Source organism: Cetorhinus maximus, chromosome 23 (assembly GCF_964194155.1).
Source record: "Cetorhinus maximus chromosome 23, sCetMax3.hap1.1, whole genome shotgun sequence".
Lineage (NCBI taxonomy): Eukaryota > Metazoa > Chordata > Chondrichthyes > Lamniformes > Cetorhinidae > Cetorhinus > Cetorhinus maximus.
In genome coordinates this window covers 29,029,179-29,048,533 of record NC_135901.1, presented here as the reverse complement: position 1 = coordinate 29,048,533, position 19,355 = coordinate 29,029,179, and the positions used below count along the sequence as shown (strand labels likewise).

The following is a 19,355-nucleotide window of genomic DNA, read 5'->3' as shown; positions in this document are numbered from 1 at the left end:
GAGCTTTAACCAGTCACACAGTCTGAAAAAACCTCACCATTGACAGCAGGACGAGACTGGACACGTGTCCTGTGTGTGAACAACGCTACAACAGATTGTGAAACCTGGAAAGACACAAGGATAGGCACACCATGGAGAAACCATGGAAATGTATGGACTGTGGGAAGGGATTCAAGTACCATCCAAGCTGAAAACTCATCAACACAATCACACCAGGGAGAGGCCATTCAACTACTCTGAGTGTGGGAAAGGATTCAGTGATTCATCTGCCCTGCGGAGGCACTGGCGAGTTCACTCAGGGGAGCGGCCATTCATATGCGCTGCGCGTGGGAAGGGATTCACTCAGTTATCCATCCTGCTGACACACCAGCGAGATCACACCAGGGAGAGGCTGTTCACCTGTTCTGAGTGTGGGAAGGGATTTAATCAGCTATCCAACCTGCTGAGACACCAGCGAGTTCACAAGTGATTCCAGGGGTTGGATTCTGCTGTTATTGCTGCTGTTAATCACATCCAGGACTGAACCATGTTCATTCTGACAGTTAGTGAAGTGGGAGGGTCGGAGGGTTTCTTTCTGCTGTACTGGCCGGTCTCACAACTTTGCTTCCAGTGGGCTGATGCTCTTTGAGCCTGGGAGTGCACATTTCCACTGAAATGATCTACAAAACCTGATGAAGGACATTTATTTTATCCTGGATAGTAAATTATGTTTTTCCTACCACTACAGGTAGATCTAAAATAAAAAGCTTTGTCTCTGTTCCATTGAGTCTACAACACAGAGCCAGGCCAGGCGGTTCAATTGGTCTCTGTCAGTATTTATGCTCCTCATGAGCCTCCACCCTGCCCACTTCATCTCCCCCCCCCATCAGCATATCCTTCTATTCCTTTCTCCCTCATGTATGTATCTAGCTTCCCCTTAATTGTATTCATGCTATTCACCTCAATCACTCGCTGTGGTAGTGAGTTCCACATTCTCACCACTCGCTAGGTAAAGAGGTTACTCATGAAATCCCTATTGGAATATTGAACCCCTTCATCATCTTAAAGGCTTCCATCAGGTCACCCTTTAGTCTTCTCTTTTCAAGAGAAAAGCAGCCCCAGCCTTTCCTGAGGATTAAATGCTCTCAGTTCTGGTATCTTTGTTGCCCCTTCTCCAGTGCATCTATTTCCTTTTTCTAAATGGAGATCACATATGTTGACAGTACTCCCAGTGCAGTCTAACCATGGTTCGAAACAAGTTTAATATAACCTCCCTATTTTTCAATTCTATCCCACTAGAATGGAGCCCTAAATCTGGGTCCTACACTTTAGGAAAGATGTGAAGTTCTTCGAGAGGGTGCAGTGGAGATTGACGAGAATGGCACCAGGGATGAGGGACTTCAGTTAGTTGGAGAGACTGGAGCAGCTGAAATTGTTCTTTTTAGATCACAGATTAATTCGGGTAGAGAAGGAGTCCATTCAGCCCATCGTGTCAATGCTGGCTCACTGCAGAGCAACCTCGTCAGTCGCATTTCCTCGTTCTATCCCTGTTGCCCTGAAAATGTATTTCCCACAACTGCCCATCCAGTTTCCTTTTGAAACAGTTCACTGTCTCTGCTTTCACCCACCTCGCAGACAGCGAGTTCCCGGTCATCACCACTCACTGTGTAAAAACATTCCTCCTAATTTCCCCCCCATATCTTTTCATTTTCATTCTTTCATGGGATGTGGGTGTCATTGGCTGGGCCAGCACTTGTTGCCCCTTGAGAAGGTGGTGTTGAGCTGTCTTCTTGAACCGCTGCAGTCCATGTGGTGTAGGTACACCCACAGTGCAGTTAGGGAGGGAGTTCCAGGATTTGACCCAGTGCCAGTGAGGGAACAGTGATGTAGATATATCTCCTGTACAAAACCTGTGTCCCCCTCGTCCTTGTACCATCAGTGAATGGGAACAGCTTTTCTTTGTCCACCTTATCTAAATCTGTCATAATCTTGTACACCTCTATCAAATCTCCCCTCAACCTCTTTTGCTCCAAGGAGAACAACCCCAGCTTCTCCAACCTAACCTTGTGGTTAAAATCCCTCATCCCTGGAAACATTCTGGTAAATCTCCTCTCCACCCTCTCAGGGACCCTCACATCCTTCCTAAAGTGTGGTGACCAGAACTGGTCTCAATACTCTAGTTGTGGCCTAACCAGAGCTTTATAAAAATTCAGCAAAACTTTCATGCTTTTGTTCTCAACCCCTCTATTTCTGAAGCCCAAGATCCCATGTGCTTTGCTAATTCCTCTCTCACTCTGTCCTGCCACCTTCAATGATCTCTGCACATGAATCCCCAGGTCCCTCTGCCCCTGCTCACTCTTTAGAACGGTGCCATTAAGTCTATATTTCCTCTCCCTATCCCCTCTGCCAAATCACATCACCTCACACTTCTCGATATGAAATTCCATCTGCCATTTCACAGAATGTTGAGGGGAGATTTAAGTGCTAAACTAAACAGAGAGAGAAGAGGAGGCACTGCTTTCTTTAATATGTCACCCACAATTGAAGATGATCCCCTCCCTTTCAATGCACACGAGGCCCATAGAGCACAGAAGAAGGCCATTCAGCCCATCATGCTCCTGCTGGCTATTTGAAAGAGCTGTCCAATTAACCCCATCGCCCTGCAATTTTCTTTTCCTTTCAAGAATCTGTCCCATTCCCTTCTGAAAGATACAGTTGAATTTGCTTCCAGCATGTTTTCAGGCAGTGAATTCCAAATCACAACAACTCGCTGTGATTTTTAAAACAAAAAAATCCTCTGCTTGGATGTAGTGTGTTTGAATTTTCAAAAAGCGTTTGGAAAGATGTCAAACAGGAGGTTTATACACAAAATGAGCTCTCAATCTCTGTGAATGATTTCAGTGAGGGACTGAGTGTAATATCTCCAAGTTTGCTGACAATTAAACAAGGACTTGCATTTCTATAGTGCCTTTCACAACCACAGGACATCCCAAAGCACTTTACAGCCAATTAAGTACTTTTGAGGTGTTGTCACTGTTGTAATGTAGGAAACGCGGCAGCCAATTTACACATAGCAAGATCCCACAAACAGCAATGTGATCATGAGCAGATGATCTGTTTTTAGTGATGTTGATTGAGGGATGGATATTGACCAGGACATGGGGGGATTACTCCCCTGTTCTTCTTCGAAATAGTGGCTGTGGGATCTTTTACATCCACCTGAGAGGGCAGACGGGGCTGGCAGTTTAACATCTCATTCGAGAGAAGGTTGCACTGACAGTGCAGCACTCCCTCAGTGCTGGCACTGGGAATGTGGGCTTTGATTTTTGTCCTCAGGTCCTGGGTGTAGGATTTGAACCCACAGTCTCCTGACCCAGAGATGAGAGTGTTACCCACTGAGCCATGGCTGACACATTGGACAATACAAAGTTAGAAACGGAAAGTTACCCTTTGCATGCAGTGTCTAAATCTAATAATAACAACCCCAGTATAAATAACAAGTGTTTGAGTGACAAATGTTGAATTGTTGGTTTAGAGCCACAAGTTTCAACTTCCCGTTTGAGCTTCCAGCACCTTTCTGTCTCTCTATTGCTCATGTCAATGACAGCCAGGCGACGGAGCTGAGGGCTGAATTTAGCTGAGAATAACGGGTCCTGCACCCCAGTTGGGAAACTGCCATGGGCGTCACATTGATAAAGAGACAGGAAGGTGCTAAGGACTGACTGGTAAATGGGACTCCAACCAATCGGGGCACAGGAGGGTGTGACCGGGGAAGATGGTGACCCGACCCCTGGGATTCAGTGCCCGTGTCCAAAGCAGGGAGTCATGGGAACAGGGTACAGAGGAGCCGAAGAGAAACCATTTGGGTCCAGAACATTGTGCCCATTCTTTCCCATGGTTGTCTTCGATCCTCAAGTCATTTCCTGTTTATTAACCACATTCTGTTTCATTAATAAACTCTCATCAGTAAAAATATTTGATTTTTCTGGACTTTTCATGATGAGATTTATTCACTTTAGGGAAAGTGGGTGAGAGGGGTTGGCAGGCTCTTTAACAGAAAGTGAGTCTCTCTAAGATAATTGGCAAAGGAGCCAGAGGGGGAGATGAGATTTTATTTTTGACACAGCAATGTTAGAAAATGGGGTTCAGGGAGTCAATTAACCCTTTATCCCCCTTTCCCAAACTCTGAAATGATTCACAATGATAACCCTTATTGGTGACAGTGGTTAGATTTTATTCGGTATAAATAAGACCTGACACATGCTCATGTCTAAGCAGTAGTATCAAAGTGCAGAAGCATTACCATTACACTCTGGGTAGATACACCATCTCCACATAAATGTTCCCTGGTCTGCCCCAGATGCCATGACACCAGTCAGTGCAATAGATAAAACCTCTACAAATCTCTGTGCTTGGGGAATCCCTTCTGATACTTTTTTACATCATAAAGTCTATGGAGACTGATTTAACCCAATCATTGCTGAGCTAACATTTGAACGGACCAATTACAAAACCTGTCATTGAACCATCTGTACTCACCCAAGCCACGTCAAACTCTCAAACACTTGGCTTCCCATGCTCCATCCCTGGTACAGGGAGTCAGCATTCCAAACTACAATTTCCCTTCCTGTCACCTGTCTACCATCCTCACCCAGAGAATAATCATAACAGGAATAAAAACCGGAGAAGTGTAACAATCAAATTAAAAATAAATGAATAGCCAGTCATAGTTTTTATTTAGTGTTCACTAGTTAGCAAGAAAACCTGAAGTAGGGGTCCCCCAGGATTCTTACAGTCCACACCTTGAGGGGGAGGAGAACTCTCTCTCCAACCCCTCACTTAATTTCACTCCGTTATTTTCCAGTTCTGTTCTGGCCCCACCTGGGGTAACATCTACTCGATCTTTTCTTCTCCTGAAGGAGCGCTGAGAGTTCTAGGTTACTCGTGTGCTTGCTCAGGAACAGGAGAGTGAGCACATCCTGAGTGGGGCACAGCCAGAGTGGGTATTCGGAATTTGGTGCAAAGCGGGAATTGAACTAGTAAGTCTTTCTCTTTAATTTCTCTTTAATTTTTGTAAGTTCAGTCGTCGAGTTAAAAGGTTGGTAAGGTAGCTGACTCAGCTGATTGTGCGGCAGTTAACTGTCAATCACCTGAAGCCTGATTAGGGCCTAAATAGGGGTTAATTACTATTTGAAGCTTAACTAGTGGTGAGTCAAGTCAGCTCTATTTAAGAAAGGGACTATCTAGAAGCACGCGACAGTGTGCTTGCACAGGAACAGGAGGGTGAGCACATCCGAAGTGGGGCACAGCGAGAGTGGGTATTCAGAATTTGGTGCAAAGCGGGAAGTCGGTGCACAGGGGACGAGGTGTTCTTTGCATTTTTTCCTTGCTATCCAACTTCTTAAATCTTCAGAGCATGCTGCAGCAGGAGAGGCTACAAGGGAAAGGAACTACTGGTAAGTAGTGGGTAAAGTATTTACTACTTTAATCGCTTATAGTTTAAGGTCTTTTTGTGGTTTACAGTTTGTATACTCTATAGTAACGAGGATCAGGAAAGAAGGGACCTAGAGTAATTGACTTAAAAGGTTTAATTTAAAGGGATAAGTCATGGCAGGAGCACTCAAAGCCGCGGTGTGCTCTTCATGCTCCATGTGGGAAGCCGGGGACATTTCCAGTGCCCGGGACCAGCATGTGTGCAGGAAGTGTACCCAGCTGCAGCTCCTGGAAGCTCGGGTTTCAGAGCTGGAACGGCGGCTGGGGACACTGTGGAGCATCCGCGAGTCTGAGAGCATCGTGGATAGCACAGTTAGAGAGGTGGTCACACCGCAGATGAAGGGACTTGAGGAAGGAAGGGAATGGGTGACCACCAGGCAGTCCAAGAGAAACAGGCAGGTAGTTCAGGAGTCCCCTGGGGTTCCGCTCGCAAATCGGTATTCCATTTTGGAGGCTGATGAGGGCGCTGGTTCCTCCAGAGAGTGCGGACAGAGCCAAGCTTCTGGTGCCATAAGCAGCCTTTCTGTGCAGGAGGGAGGAAGGGAGGGAGGAAGAGCAATAGTAATAGGGGATTCTATAGTCAGGCGAACAGATAGGCACTACTGTGGCCGTCAACTTGACTCCAGGATGGTATGTTGCCTCCCTGGTGCCAGGTTCTGGGATGTCACTGAAAGGCTGCAGGGCATCCTGAAGAGGGAGGGTGATAAGGCAGAGATCATGGTACATGTTGGTACCAATGACATAGGTAGAAAGAGGGATGAGGCCTTGCATCAAGAATTCAGGGAGTTAGGCAGTAGACTAAAAAGCAAGACCTCTCGGGTTGTAATCTCTGGATTACTCCCAGTACCACGAGCTAGTGAGCTCAGAAATAGGAGAATAGCACAGATGAATACGTGGCTTAAGAGTTGGTGCAGGAGGGAGGGTTTTAGATTCCTGGATCACTGGGACCGTTTCTGGGGAAGTTGGGACCTGTACAAGCGGGACGGTCTACATCTGAACCAGAGTGGGACGAACATCCTTGCGGGTGAGTTTGCTAGTACAGTTGGGAGGACTTTAAACTTATTCAGCAGGGGGAGGGGACACAGAATGTGAGCAGACTAGGGACACATCATAATACAGTAACACAATCAAGTCAGAGGGAGTACAGCTGCAATAAGCTTCAAGGGACTAAAGCAAGGCTGGATGGCCTCTACTTTAATGCCAGGAGTATTACAGGTAAAACGGATGAGTTAAGGGTGAGGATTGACATGTGGAATTGTGATATAGTATCCATCACTGAGATGTGGTTGAGGGAAGGGCAGGATTGGCAGCTCAACATTCCGGGATATAGAATCTTCAGGCGAGACGGGAGGGACTAAAAGAGGAGGAGGCGTTGCATTATTAGTTAAGGAGTCCATTACTGCAGTAAGGAGAGATGATATCTTGGAGGGGGCATCGAATGAAGCTTTGTGGGTAGAGCTTAGGAATAAAAAAGGGGCAACCACATTATTAGGTGTTTATTCTAGACCCCAAGATAGTCAGCGGGAAATTGAGGAGCTAACATGTGCATAATTTGTGGAGGTGTGTAAAAACAATAACAATAGGGTAATTATATTAGGTGATTTCAACTTTCCCAACATTAATTGGGATAGACATAGTGTTAAGGGCTTGGATCGAGTAGATTTCTTGAAATGTGTACAGGTGAACTTTTTAGGTCAATATGTAGAGGGTCCAACAAGGGACGGTACATTGCTGGACCTAATTCTGGGGAATGAAGCCGGACAGGTGGCTGAGGTGCTGGTGGGTGAGCATTTCAGTGATAGCGACCACAACATGGTACAGTTTATGTTTTTTACGGGACAAAGAAATCGACAAGTTGCAAAAAAATGTTTTGGATTGGGGGAGAGTGGATTTTAGTAAAATAAGGCAGGGTCTGGGCAAGGTAGACTGGGAACAGTTACTTGTGGGGAAATCTACAGAGGAACAGTGGGGGGTGTTCAAAAAGGAAATGGGGAGGGTACAGTTCCCTCAATATGTTCCCTCTAGGGTGAGAGGAAGGAGTAACAAGCCCAGAGAACCATGGATGACCAGAGATATTCAGGTTACGATGAGAAGGAAAAGAGAGGCATTGAGCAGGTACAAGGGAAGCAAATCAGCAGAGGCATTAGTGGAGTACAGACAGTGCAGGGTGGAGCTTAAGAAAGCAATTAGGAGAGCAAAGAGGGGACATGAGAAAGCTCTGGCTGGTAAAAGCAGGGAAAATCCCAAGATACTCTGTAAGTATATCAATGGGAAGATAACCATGGAAATAGTAGGGCCCATAAGGGACCAAGGGGGCAATCTATGGGTGGAGCCAGAGGACATTGCTAGAGTGTTGAATAGAATACCTCACATCCATCTTCACCCAAGAGAATGAGGATGAAGGTATCGAACTCGGGGAGAGAGACTGCGAGGTTCTTAAGCAAATTGATATAGGGAGTGACAAGGTATTGGCAGACATTAAAGTGGACAAATCTCCAGGTCCGGATGATTGTGTCCCAGACTGCTGAGGGGGGCAAGGGAGCAGATCGCAGGGGCTCTGACCCAAATTTTTAATTCCTCTCTGGCCACGGGGGAGGTGCCATAGGACTGGAGAACAGATAATGTGGTTCCGTTATTTAAGAAGGGTTGTAGAGATAAGCCGGGGAACTACAGGCCAGTGAGTCTCACGTCAGTGGTCGGGAAACTATTGGAGAAATTTCTGAAGGAGAGTATCTATCTCCACTTGGAGAGGTAAGGTTTGATCAGGGATAGTCAGCATGGCTTTATCAGAGGGAGGTCATGCCTAACAAATTTGATTGAATTTTTTGAGGAGGTGACCAGGTGTGTAGATGAGGGTAGTGCAGTTGATGTAGTTATTATGGATTTCTGTAAAGCGTTTGACAAGGTCCCACATGGGAGACGTATAGAGAAGACACAGGCACATGGGATACAGGGTAATTTGATAAGGGGGATTCAAAATTGGCTTAGTTGTAGGAGGCAGAGGGTGATGACAGAAGGATGCTTTAGTGACTGGAAGCCAGTGTCCAGTGGCATACCACAGGGACATGTGCTTGGTCCCCTATTATTTGTCATTTATATAAACGACATAGATGACTATATGGAGGGTAGGATTAAGTTTGCGGATGACACAAAGATTGGCCGGGTGGTTAACAGTGTGGTTGGGTGTCTTGAGCTACAGGAAGATATAGACGGGATGGTCAAATGGGCAGATAAGTGGCGGATGGAATTTAACCCTGAAAAGTGTGAGGTGATACACTTTGGAAGGAGTAATTTGACAAGGAAGTATTCAATGAACAGCATGGCACTAGGAAGTTCTGAGGAACAAAGGGACCTTGACGTGTGTGTCCATAGATCTCTGAAGGCAGAGAGGCATGTTAGTGGGGTGGTGAAAAAGGCATATGGGACACTTGCCTTTATCAATCGAGGCATAGATTACAAAAGTAGGGAGGTCATGTTGGAGTTGTATAGAACCTCGGTGAGGCCACAGCTCGAGTACTGTGTGCAGTTGTGGTTGCCACATTATAGGAATGATGTGATTGCACTGGAGTGGGTGCAGAGGAGATTCACCAGGATGTTGCCTGGGATGAAACGTTTAAGTTATGAAGAGAGGTTGGATAGACTTGGGTTGTTTTCGTTGGAGCAGAGAAGACTGAGGGGCGACCTGATCGAGGTGTACAAGATTATGAGGGGCATGGCCAGGGTGGATAGGGAGCAGCTGTTCCCCTTAGTTGAAGGGTCAGTCACAAGGGGGCATAAGTTCAAGGTGAGGGACAGGAGGTTTAGGGGGGATATGAGAAAAAACTTTTTTACCCAGAGGGTGTTGACGGTCTGGAATGCACTGCCTGGGAGGGTGGTGGAGGCGGATTGCCTCACATCCTTTAAAAAGTACCTGGATGAGCACTTGGCACGTCATAACATTCAAGGCTATGGGCCAAGTGCTGGTAAATGGGATTTGGTAGGTAGGTCAGGTGTTTCTCATGTGTCGGTGCAGACTCGATGGGCTGCAGGGCCTCTTCTACACTGTGATTCTGTGACAGTACATAAGGACTTATGCTTCAAGTAACAGATCAAGCATGGATGTAAAAGATTCTCCAGCTCTCTCCTTAACCCTGTCCAACTTGTGGACAGTTCTCACTCAGTATTATTTCTCCCAAGCCCTTAATTGACCCAATCCAAATGTTGATCTCTGTTAGTTCAATTTTAGTCACTTTTTGACCATGACCAGTGTGTTTAATTCTATACTGATTGTTTTACAGTCAGTTTCCCTCTGGAGTATGTGTCAATGCTTTGATGATGTCAAAATATTGTCTCATTCTCTTGGTCACATTAACCATTTCATGTCATGTTGTTTGTCAAGTACCTGTGTATGTTTGGGACTTGTTTGAGGTGTGCTTATCAAAAGACCAAAGTGAGTGTCTGTCTTTGCTTATCTCCCCCTGTTGTCATCCTGATATTTCAGGTGTTGGCCAGACTGTCAAATGTGGTTTTCTTTAAAACAAAATTCATAGGTAAGGATGTAAATATCTCCCAGAGAAATCTATCAATTTATTCATCTCATCTGCACCTCCCTGACTTTCACTAGAATGTAGGTGGATACCAGATTGATACATTCCGCTGATTACCCGGGTGAGTTACTCCAATTCGTTTACTGTCCAACACAATATATTCATCATATCTTTAAAACAGAAATCAAATTCCCAATTGATTTCAGGCATTAACATATTGTTTTATTTATTTTAGACGTCAGGCTGGGGTTGTTTTCCTTGAATCCTGGAGGTTGAGGGGCGATTTGATAGAGGTGTACAAGATTATGACAGGTTTAGATCAGGTGGACAAAGAAAAGCTGTTCCTACTTGCTGATGGTACAAGGAGGAGAGGGACACAGACTTACGGTTTTGGGCAGGAGATGCAGGGAGGATGTGAGGAGGAATATTTTTATACAGCGAGCGGTAATGACCTGGAACTCGCTGACTATGAGGGGCGGGGTGGGAAGCAGAGACGATGAACAATTTCACAAGGCAATTAGATGGACACTTGAGGGAAATAAACTTTCAGGGATTCAGTGATAGACTGGGGGAATGGGACTGACTGGATTGCTCGACAGAGAGCCAGGATGGACTTGATGGGCTGAATAGTCTCCTTATATATCTTAATGACTCCATGATTCAAAGACAAAAAATTCAGCTGCTCTAGTCTCTCCAACTAACTGAAGTCCCTCATTCCTGGTGCCATTGTCGTAAATCTCCTCTGCACCCTCTGTAAGAACTTCACATCTTTCCTAAAATGTGGGGCCCAGATACAGTCAGCACATTTAAAGGGTCTCTCATTGGTGTGAGTGACATGGTGTGTCAGCAGGCTGGATGACTGAGGGAATTGCTGCCCACACACGTTGCAGGTGAATGGCCTCTCTCCAGTGTGAACTCGCTGATGTGTCAACAGGTGGGACGATCATGTGAATACCTTCCCATGTTCCGAGCAGCTGAATGGCCTCTTCCCACTGTGAGCTCGCTGGTATCTCAGTAGGTTGGATAAATAAGCAAATCTCCTTTCACACTGGAGCAGGTGAATGGCCTCACCCCAGTGTGAACTTGCTGGTGTATCTGCAGTTTGGACAACTGAATGAATTCTTTCCCACGCTCAGAGCAGGTGAATGGCCTCTTCCCACTGTGAGCTCGCTGCTATCTCAGTAGGTTGGATAAATAAGCAAATCCCCTCTCACACTAGAGCAGGTGAATGGCCTCTCCCCAGTGTGAACTTGCTGGTGTATCTGCAGTTTGGACAACTGAATGAATCCTTTCCCACACTCAGAGCAGGTGAATGGCCTCCCCCTTGTGTGCAGTCGCTGGTGTTCCTGCAGGTTGGATGAACTTCTCAACCTCTTTGTGCGGTGAGAGCAGCTGAACGGTCTCTCCTCAGTGTGAAAACGCTGGTGGAACATCAGTTCCCGAGAGCTTTTGAAGCTACTCCCACAGTCAGAACATTTAAAGGGTCTCTCATCAGTGTGAGTGACATGGTGTCTCAGCAGGCTTGATGACTGAGTAAATCGTTTTCCACACATGGTGCAGATGAACAGACTCTCCCCGGTGTGAACTCGCTGGTGTCTCATCAGGTGGGATGAATGAGTGAATCCCTTCCCACACATGGAGCAGGTGAACGGCCTCTCTCCAGTGTGGCTGTGTCGATGAATTTCCAGCTTTGATGGGGATATGAATCCCTTCCCACAGTCCCCACATTTCCACAGTTTCTCCATTGTGTGGGTCTCCTTCGGTCGTCCCAGATTCAATGATCAACTGAGCAGTCCACACACAGAGCATGTATACAGTCCCTCCCATGATGTTTTGTCAGGCTGCGTAACTGGTCAAAGCTCTTTCCACAGTCAGTGCACTGGAACACTCTCACTCAGATGTGTCTGTCTCAGTGCATTTCCAATTACACTGATTTCAAAACCAACTGAAACAGACAGAACAGACAAACATTTCTCCTTCTAGATTCAAAGGCCATTGATATTCAGCTCCTGATGAATTGAGTGACTCTGTCAGATCTTGATGTGACGTTTGATTTGAGATTTCTGTCTGCAAATCCTCCACTTCTAATATTTTGTAAAAAGAGTTTACAAAAGTCATCACTGTCAGTTCATTATGGAAATTCAGAACAGACAATTGTAGTTTCTATGGGACATTCTTTCCTCTCTCACCCAAAAGCTGTAAATCTGTCCCATACATTCTCCCTGCATTCCTACTCTGCTGTACCTAATATACACCTTCCCAATACTCCTGAAGGTGTCAATTCATGCTGATTGATTGATCCATGCTCAGTGGTTCCAGTGCAAGGCACAAAGTCCTGAAAATCTACCTGCAGGCTGCGAAACCTGGAACTCACTGACTGGTGGAAGCAGAGATGATTAACGATTTCAAAAAGAAATTGAGTGATAACTTGAAGGAAATAAACATACAAGGGAACGGGGATATAGAAAGGGAATAGGTGTGACTGGATTGCTCTACAGAGAGTCGACAGGGACTTGAATTGCTGAATGGGCTCCTGTATTAGTAATGAATCTATGGCTGGAAATAAATAACCTAGCTACAGTAATATATTTCAGGACTAGAAAAAATAATAAATGTATTTTATTAGAGAACCAGAAATAATACAATTAATATGAACCATTAAACAACACTGGACTCTGAACCTTAGCAAAGAGACCATCATTTTAGCAAGAAAAATAAATGTGCCAAGCTGAGAGAGCAAAGGATGTTTTTTAGATGTCTTTTGATTTTTTGGATGTCATTGAGAGAGAGAGAGAGACCTGGGCCAACCTTTCCAGAGTCTGCACCCTCCCTGGATTCACTTCCTTTCCCCTCAGTTCCTGCAAGTCAACAATTTGCCCCCAGAATGAGAAAAGAAATGGAAAGGGGGAAACATTGATTTCCTCACAGATGTTGCCCAGAGGAGGAAGTTTCAGTCTGAAGCTCATTGTCCAACTTCCGCATTATGACATCCACAATGGGACCCTGCCTGAATCAGCCAATAGGAATCACTCTGCTCCGCAGTGACGTCCTCGGGTTCCAGTCTGCAGGCCAGGCGCGCAGACACGGGACAAAAACAGAATTACCTGGAAAAACTCAGCAGGTCTGGCAGCATCGGTGGAGAAGAAATCAGTTAACGTTTCGAGTCTTCATGACCCTTCGGAGCCCAGCCCCCACCCATTGTTCCCCCTCCCCCTCCATGCAACCGGCTGACGGCTCCAGCCAGAGCGAGAAGCCACTCGAAGAACTCGGGGGAGGACAATCTGCGCATGTGTAGGGGAGAGCCCGCCCCTTCCCGTCTTGCTGAGGAGCTGGCCAATGGCAAGTGTTGGGGGACCGGAAGGACTCTTGTCCTCCAGCAAATCAGAGCGCGGGCTTTGTGTGCATGAAGATGGTGCTTCACACAGATTAAAACTTCTTCCTGTGTCCAACATCTGTGAGTAAAACACTTTCTTTTCTCCCTTTCAATTTCTTTTCTCATTTTGGAGGGAAATTGTTGACTTGCAGGAACTGAAGGGAAAGGATGTGAATCCAGGGAGGGTGCAGACTCTGGAAAGGTTGGCCCAGGTCTTTCTCTCTCTCTTAAAGACATTGACATCCTTTGCTCCCTCAGCTTGACACATTTATTTGTCTGGCTAAAAGGCTGGTCTCTTTCCTATTGTTCAGAATTAACGGGGTGGTTTCCCCAGGAGATGGCTGACATTTAAGGGGCCAGTAAATTAATACAGGACAGAGATATGTCTAATGTTGTGATAGGGAACAGTTTAGATATATTATTTGTAGTCCTATAATTAAATTCATTTATTATCCTTTCCAGCCTTGTAGTATAGGACTTGTAATATAGGACTACAAGGTGTCTATATATTTCCAGTCATAGGGTCATTACGGCACAGAAGGTGTTAATTCAGCAACTCAAGTCCATGTTGACTCTCTGTGGAAGAATCCAGTCAGTCCCATTCCCCTTCGATATCCCTGTTCTCCTGCAAGTGTATTTCTATCAAGTGTCCATCGAATTTCATTCTGAAATCAATGATCATCTCCAGTTCCATCATCCACAGACGCACTGAATTTCAGATCATGATCACTCACTCCTAAATACTGTTGTTTCTTGCATCCCCCCCATACCTCTATTCATGCAATGCATATTGTATTATATTACAACATTTGTACTCCTGTAATGTGTTCATGCATATGGCTCACAGCTCTGTTTGCTGGACTGACAGTGCTGAACTGACAGTGCTGAACATGGATCTGTCAATCGGGATGAATTTGCACCTTCAAGAGAATTGGGAGGTTGTATATTGGGTACAGCAGAGTGAGATTGGAGGGAGAGTGTGTGGGACAGAGATTTACAGGTTTTGGGGAACAGGAGAGGAAAGAATGTTTCATTGAAATTAGAATTGTTGATTCTGAATTTCTATCCTGTACTGACAGTAAACTCCTTTTGCAGGATATTAGAGGGGGAGGATTTGCAGACAGAAATCTCAAACCAAAAATCACATCAAGCTCTCACAGTGTCATTCAATTCATCGGGACCTGAACATAATTGACCTTTGAATGTGGAGAAACGTTTGTCTGTTCTGTCTGTGGGGAAAATTCTAAACATTGGTGTTATTGGAAAAGCACCTAAACACACACACCTGAGTGAGAGTGTTCCAGTGCACTGACTGTGGAAAGAGTTTTAACCAGTTACATGGCCTGAAAAAAAAATCACACCATTCACAGTGGGGAGAGACTGTACATGTGTTCTGTGCATGTTTGAGCCTTCAACTGATCGTCAATCACAGAGAGACATAAGGACACCCACACCATGGAGAAGCCATGGAAATGTGGGGACTGTGGGAAGGGATTCTGGAACCCGTCTGTGCTAGAAATTCTCAAACCAAAATTCACGTTAGCATCTGCCAGAGTCACTCGATTCATCAGGACCTGAATATCATCAGCCTTTCAATCTAGAAGGAAAGATGATTGTCTGTTCTGTCTGCTTCAAAAGTTTCAAACATCAGTGTGATTGGAAAAGCACCGAGACACACACACCCGAGTAAGAGTGTTTCCAGTGCACAGACTGTGGAAAGAGCTTTAAGCAGTTACACAGACTGAAAAAACATCACACCGTTCACAAAGGGGAGGCACCACACATGTGTTCTGTGTGTGGACAAGGCACCAATTGATCAACAGACGTGGAGATACACAAGGGCACACGCACCATGGAGAAACTGTGGAAATGTGGGGATGGTGGGAAGGGATTCCAAACCACATCTGTGCTGGAAACTCATCGACACATTCACACCGGGGAGAGGCCGTTCACCTGCCCTGTGTGTGGGAAGGGATTCACTCATTCCTCACACCTAGTGGCACACCAGGTCGCTCACACCAGGGAGAGGCCGCTCATCTGCTCTGTGTGTGGGAAAGGATTCACTCAGTCATCCCACCTAGTGGCACACCAGATGGCTCACACCAAGGAGAGACCACTCACCTGCTCTGTATGTGGGAAGGGATTCAGTAAGCCATTACACTTATTGGCACACCAGATAGCTCACACCAGGGAGAGGCTGCTCACCTGCTCTGTGTGTGGGAAAGGATTCACTCATTCATCCCACCTAGTGGCACACCAGATAGCTCACACCAGGGAGAAGCCATTCACCTGCTCTGAGTGTGGGAAAGAATTCACTCAGTCATCCCACCTACTGGTACACCAGGTAGTTCACACTGGGGAGAGGCTGTTCACCTGCTCTGTTTGTGGGAAGGGATTCACTCAGTCATCCCACCTAGTGACTCACCAAATTGCTCACACCAGGGAGAAGCCGTTCTCCTGCTCTGAGTGTGGGAAGGGATTCACTCAGTCATCCCACCTTGTGGCACACCAGGCAGTTCACACCCGGGAGAGGTCGTTCACCTGCACTGAGTGTGGGAAGGGTTTCACTCAGTCTGCGCACCTAGTGGCACACCAGGTAGTTCACACCAAGGAGAGGCCGTTCACCTGCTCTGAATGTGGGAAGGGATTCACTCAGTCTGCGCACCTAGTGGCACACCAGGTCGTTCACACTGAGGAGAGGCCGTTCACCTGCTCTGAATGTGGGAAGGGATTCACTCAGTCATCCCACCTCGTGGCACACCAGGTAGTTCACACTGAGGAGAGGCCGTTCAGCTGCTCTGTTTGTGGGAAGGGATTCACTCAGTCATCCCACCTCGTGGCACACCAGGTAGTTCACACTGAGGAGAGGCCGTTCACCTGCTCTGTTTGTGGGAAGGGATTCACTCAGTCATCCCACCTCGTGGCACACCAGGCAGTTCACACCAGGGAGAAGCCATTCATCTGCTCTGAGTGTGGGAAGGGATTCACTCAGTCATCCCACCTAGTGGCACACCAGATAGTTCACACCAAGGAGAAGCCATACACCTGCTCCGAGTGTGGGAAGGGATTCACTCATTCATCCCACCTAGTGGCACACCAAGTAGTTCACACCAGGGAGAGGCCGTTCACCTGCTCTGAGTGTGGGAAGGGATTCACTCAGTCTGCGCACCTAGTGGCACACCAGGTCGCTCACACCAAGGAGAGGCCATTCTCTTGTTCTGTGTGTGGGAAGGCATTCACTCAGTCTACACACCTAGTGGCACACCAGGTAACTCACACCAGGGAGAAGCCATTCACCTGCTCTGTGTGTGGGAAGGGATTCACTCAGTCATCCCACTTAGTGGCACACCAGGTAGTTCACACTGGGGACAGGCCATTCACCTGCTCTGAGTGTGGGAAGGGATTCACTCAGTCATCCCACCTAGTGGCACACCAGGTAGTTCACACTGGGGAGAGGCTGTTCACCTGCTCTGTTTGTGGGAAGGGATTCACTCAGTCATCCCACCTAGTGACTCACCAAGTTGCTCACACCAGGGAGAAGCCGTTCTCCTGCTCTGAGTGTGGGAAGGGATTCACTCAGTCATCCCACCTTGTGGCACACCAGGCAGTTCACAACCAGGAGAGGTCATTCACCTGCACTGAGTGTGGGAAGGGATTCACTCAGTCATCCCACCTCCTGGCACACCAGGCAGTTCACACCGGGGAGAGGCCGTTCACTTGCACTGAGTGTGGGAAGGCATTCACTCAATCTGCGCACCTAGTGGCACACCAGGTAGTTCACACCGGGGAGAGGCCGTTCACCTGCTCTGCGTGTGGGAAGGGATTCGCTCAGTTATCCCACCTGCTGACACATCAACAGGTTCACACTGGAAAAGACTATTTACCCGCTCTGGATGTGGGAAGGATTCACTCGGTCGTCCCATCTGCAGACACACCGGCAAGTTCACACTGGAGAGAGGCCCTTCATTTGCTCCATGTGTGGGAAGAGATTCGCTCTTTCATCCTACCTGCTGACACATCAACAGGGTCACACCAGGGCGAGGCCGTTCGCCTGCTCTGAGTGTAGGAAGGGATTCACTCAGTTAACTAGCCTGCTCGGACTGTGGGAGTTAATTGTGTCAGTTGAGGTAAAATATATACAGGTGCAGGACATTTATTGGATGGTTACTTGAGCACATATAAAGAGACACTACTGACACATAGTGGGGTGTATTCAGGATGGAAATACCTTAATGTTTCACACTGTGAATAAATCTATACAAAGTCTGGCTCTAGTTTCTTCCTTCACAATCAGGCTGTCAGGATTATAACATGGTAACAGAGAATACTTGTCTAATGGTGGAGGTTGGAAACTAAAGGAAAATAAAATTTCAGACAGAAGCTTACAATCCGAGTAGCTTTTGTGAGAAATGGCTGAAAACAAGTGGAAATTGTCAGGGAATTGCTCTGAAGAAGGGTCATACGGACTCGAAACGTTAACTCTGTTTCTCTCTCCACAGATGCTGCTTGACCTGCTGAGTTTTTCCAACCCTTTCTGTTTTTGGGTCAGATTTCCAGCATCTGCAGTAATTTGCTTTTATATTATGGAAATTGTCAGGGTCTGATTACCCGCTGATGTTCTCAGAGTCTGAGCCACACGACCAGTGGAAGAATGAAGTGGAGATGTAGACACGGGTTACGTCCCTACCAAGGAGGAAACAAGGTCTGGTCTTGGCATTGTCACTTCCCAACAAAAGTAAAATCAGAAGCAAAGTATTTAGTGAGCTGGATGCCCATCACTGAAGAAGGTTTGGATCTTCTGTTCAGGTTCATTGATGAGATTTACAAGAAAGATAATCTATTGGATGCCTATGAAGCATAGATGGACTTTGACAGGTTTCGAATGAGGGTCAAAGCCCCTTTAGCAGATCTGGATATCACAACAAGAGACAGGATTGGAACAGCACTAATAGGTGAATGAACCCCAGGAATGACCAAGGAACAATTAACAGGTGTTTCAGGCCTGACTCAGAATATCATTATGTGATGAACTGCCCAAAGTGGAAAATCAGGGTCTTCGAAGTGACACATGATACAGAGAATTCTGAGGCTGAAGATGATGATGATCACTCTGAAGGAATTGTACTAGTCACAAGGAGCTTTGGTCCAGTGATGATTGTGTTTATCACAAACTCATTCAACTGTGCTGTGTTAGACAGTGGCTGCTCCTCGTCAGCATGTGGATTAGTCGGTTATCCAGCTTCACCTCGTAATGAGGATTGACACAAGGAGTATGAAAGTTCGACTTGTCTTTGTCTTTGGTGATGTGAACACATTGACGTCACAAAAAAGAGTGGGGATTTTTGCAAAATAGCTGGAGTCAGCCACTTTATCAGGACTGGTGAACTCTCTAGTGTGATACCCTTACTGTTGAGTAAACCTTCCACAAAAAAGGCACAAATGCAACTGGACATGGAGCAAGATAAGGCAACTGTTTTTGGAAAGTCAGTGGATCTGCAGTTTACTCAATCAGGACATTATCGTCTCCCCTTAACAATACCGGATGTTTCTAATCAGAGTGTTTGAGAAAGATTAATGGCATCAATGATAAGAATCAGAGAGAAGAAAACAAATTATTTTAAAACTAAACAGACTATTTGCTCACCCTGTCAAAGATAACAAATCCTGCTAAAAGATACAGGTTGGTGAAGAGTATGCAAGGCTCATAGAAGAGATTAGAGCAAAGTGTGAAATGTGTAAAAAGTATGGGAGGACGCTGTCTCATCCTATTGTAAACCTTCCCTTGGCACGTGACTTTAACCAGGTAGTTGCTATGGATCTAATGGGATGGGACAAAGAGAGAAATATTTTCATTCTACATTTTATAGACATAGTAACCGATTTAGTCTTTCTCCAATAATACATGGCAAGGACAAAAGGGAGATTATCGACCAAGTCATGGAGAAATGGATAGGGACTGGACCTGGGGCACCAGCTAAGTTTCT

The 19,355-nt window shown here is 46.2% G+C and overlaps 6 protein-coding genes across 9 annotated transcripts in view; 4 read left to right on the top strand and 2 right to left on the bottom strand.

Annotated features, from left to right (window-relative positions):
* Nucleotides 1-17,631, top strand: part of LOC144697947 (uncharacterized) — a 97,532-nt gene extending 79,901 nt beyond the window's left edge. The window contains exon 3 of the mRNA XM_078569902.1: nucleotides 15,188-17,631. Within this exon, the coding sequence (XP_078426028.1) occupies nucleotides 15,188-17,431 (2,244 nt within the window). The 3' untranslated portion in view covers nucleotides 17,432-17,631. The remainder of the gene's footprint in view (nucleotides 1-15,187) is intronic.
* LOC144697284 (uncharacterized) overlaps nucleotides 1-19,355 on the top strand; it is a 555,771-nt gene that overhangs the window by 136,225 nt on the left and 400,191 nt on the right. The window lies entirely within an intron of this gene.
* The window catches only part of LOC144697128 (uncharacterized), a 386,815-nt gene that overhangs the window by 150,012 nt on the left and 217,448 nt on the right, over nucleotides 1-19,355 (bottom strand). The window lies entirely within an intron of this gene.
* Nucleotides 1-19,355, top strand: part of LOC144697251 (uncharacterized) — a 248,138-nt gene that overhangs the window by 170,713 nt on the left and 58,070 nt on the right. The window lies entirely within an intron of this gene.
* LOC144697178 (uncharacterized) overlaps nucleotides 1-19,355 on the top strand; it is a 685,261-nt gene that overhangs the window by 619,593 nt on the left and 46,313 nt on the right. The gene's annotated exons all lie outside the window — the stretch shown is intronic.
* LOC144697083 (uncharacterized) overlaps nucleotides 1-19,355 on the bottom strand; it is a 134,801-nt gene that overhangs the window by 71,140 nt on the left and 44,306 nt on the right. The window lies entirely within an intron of this gene.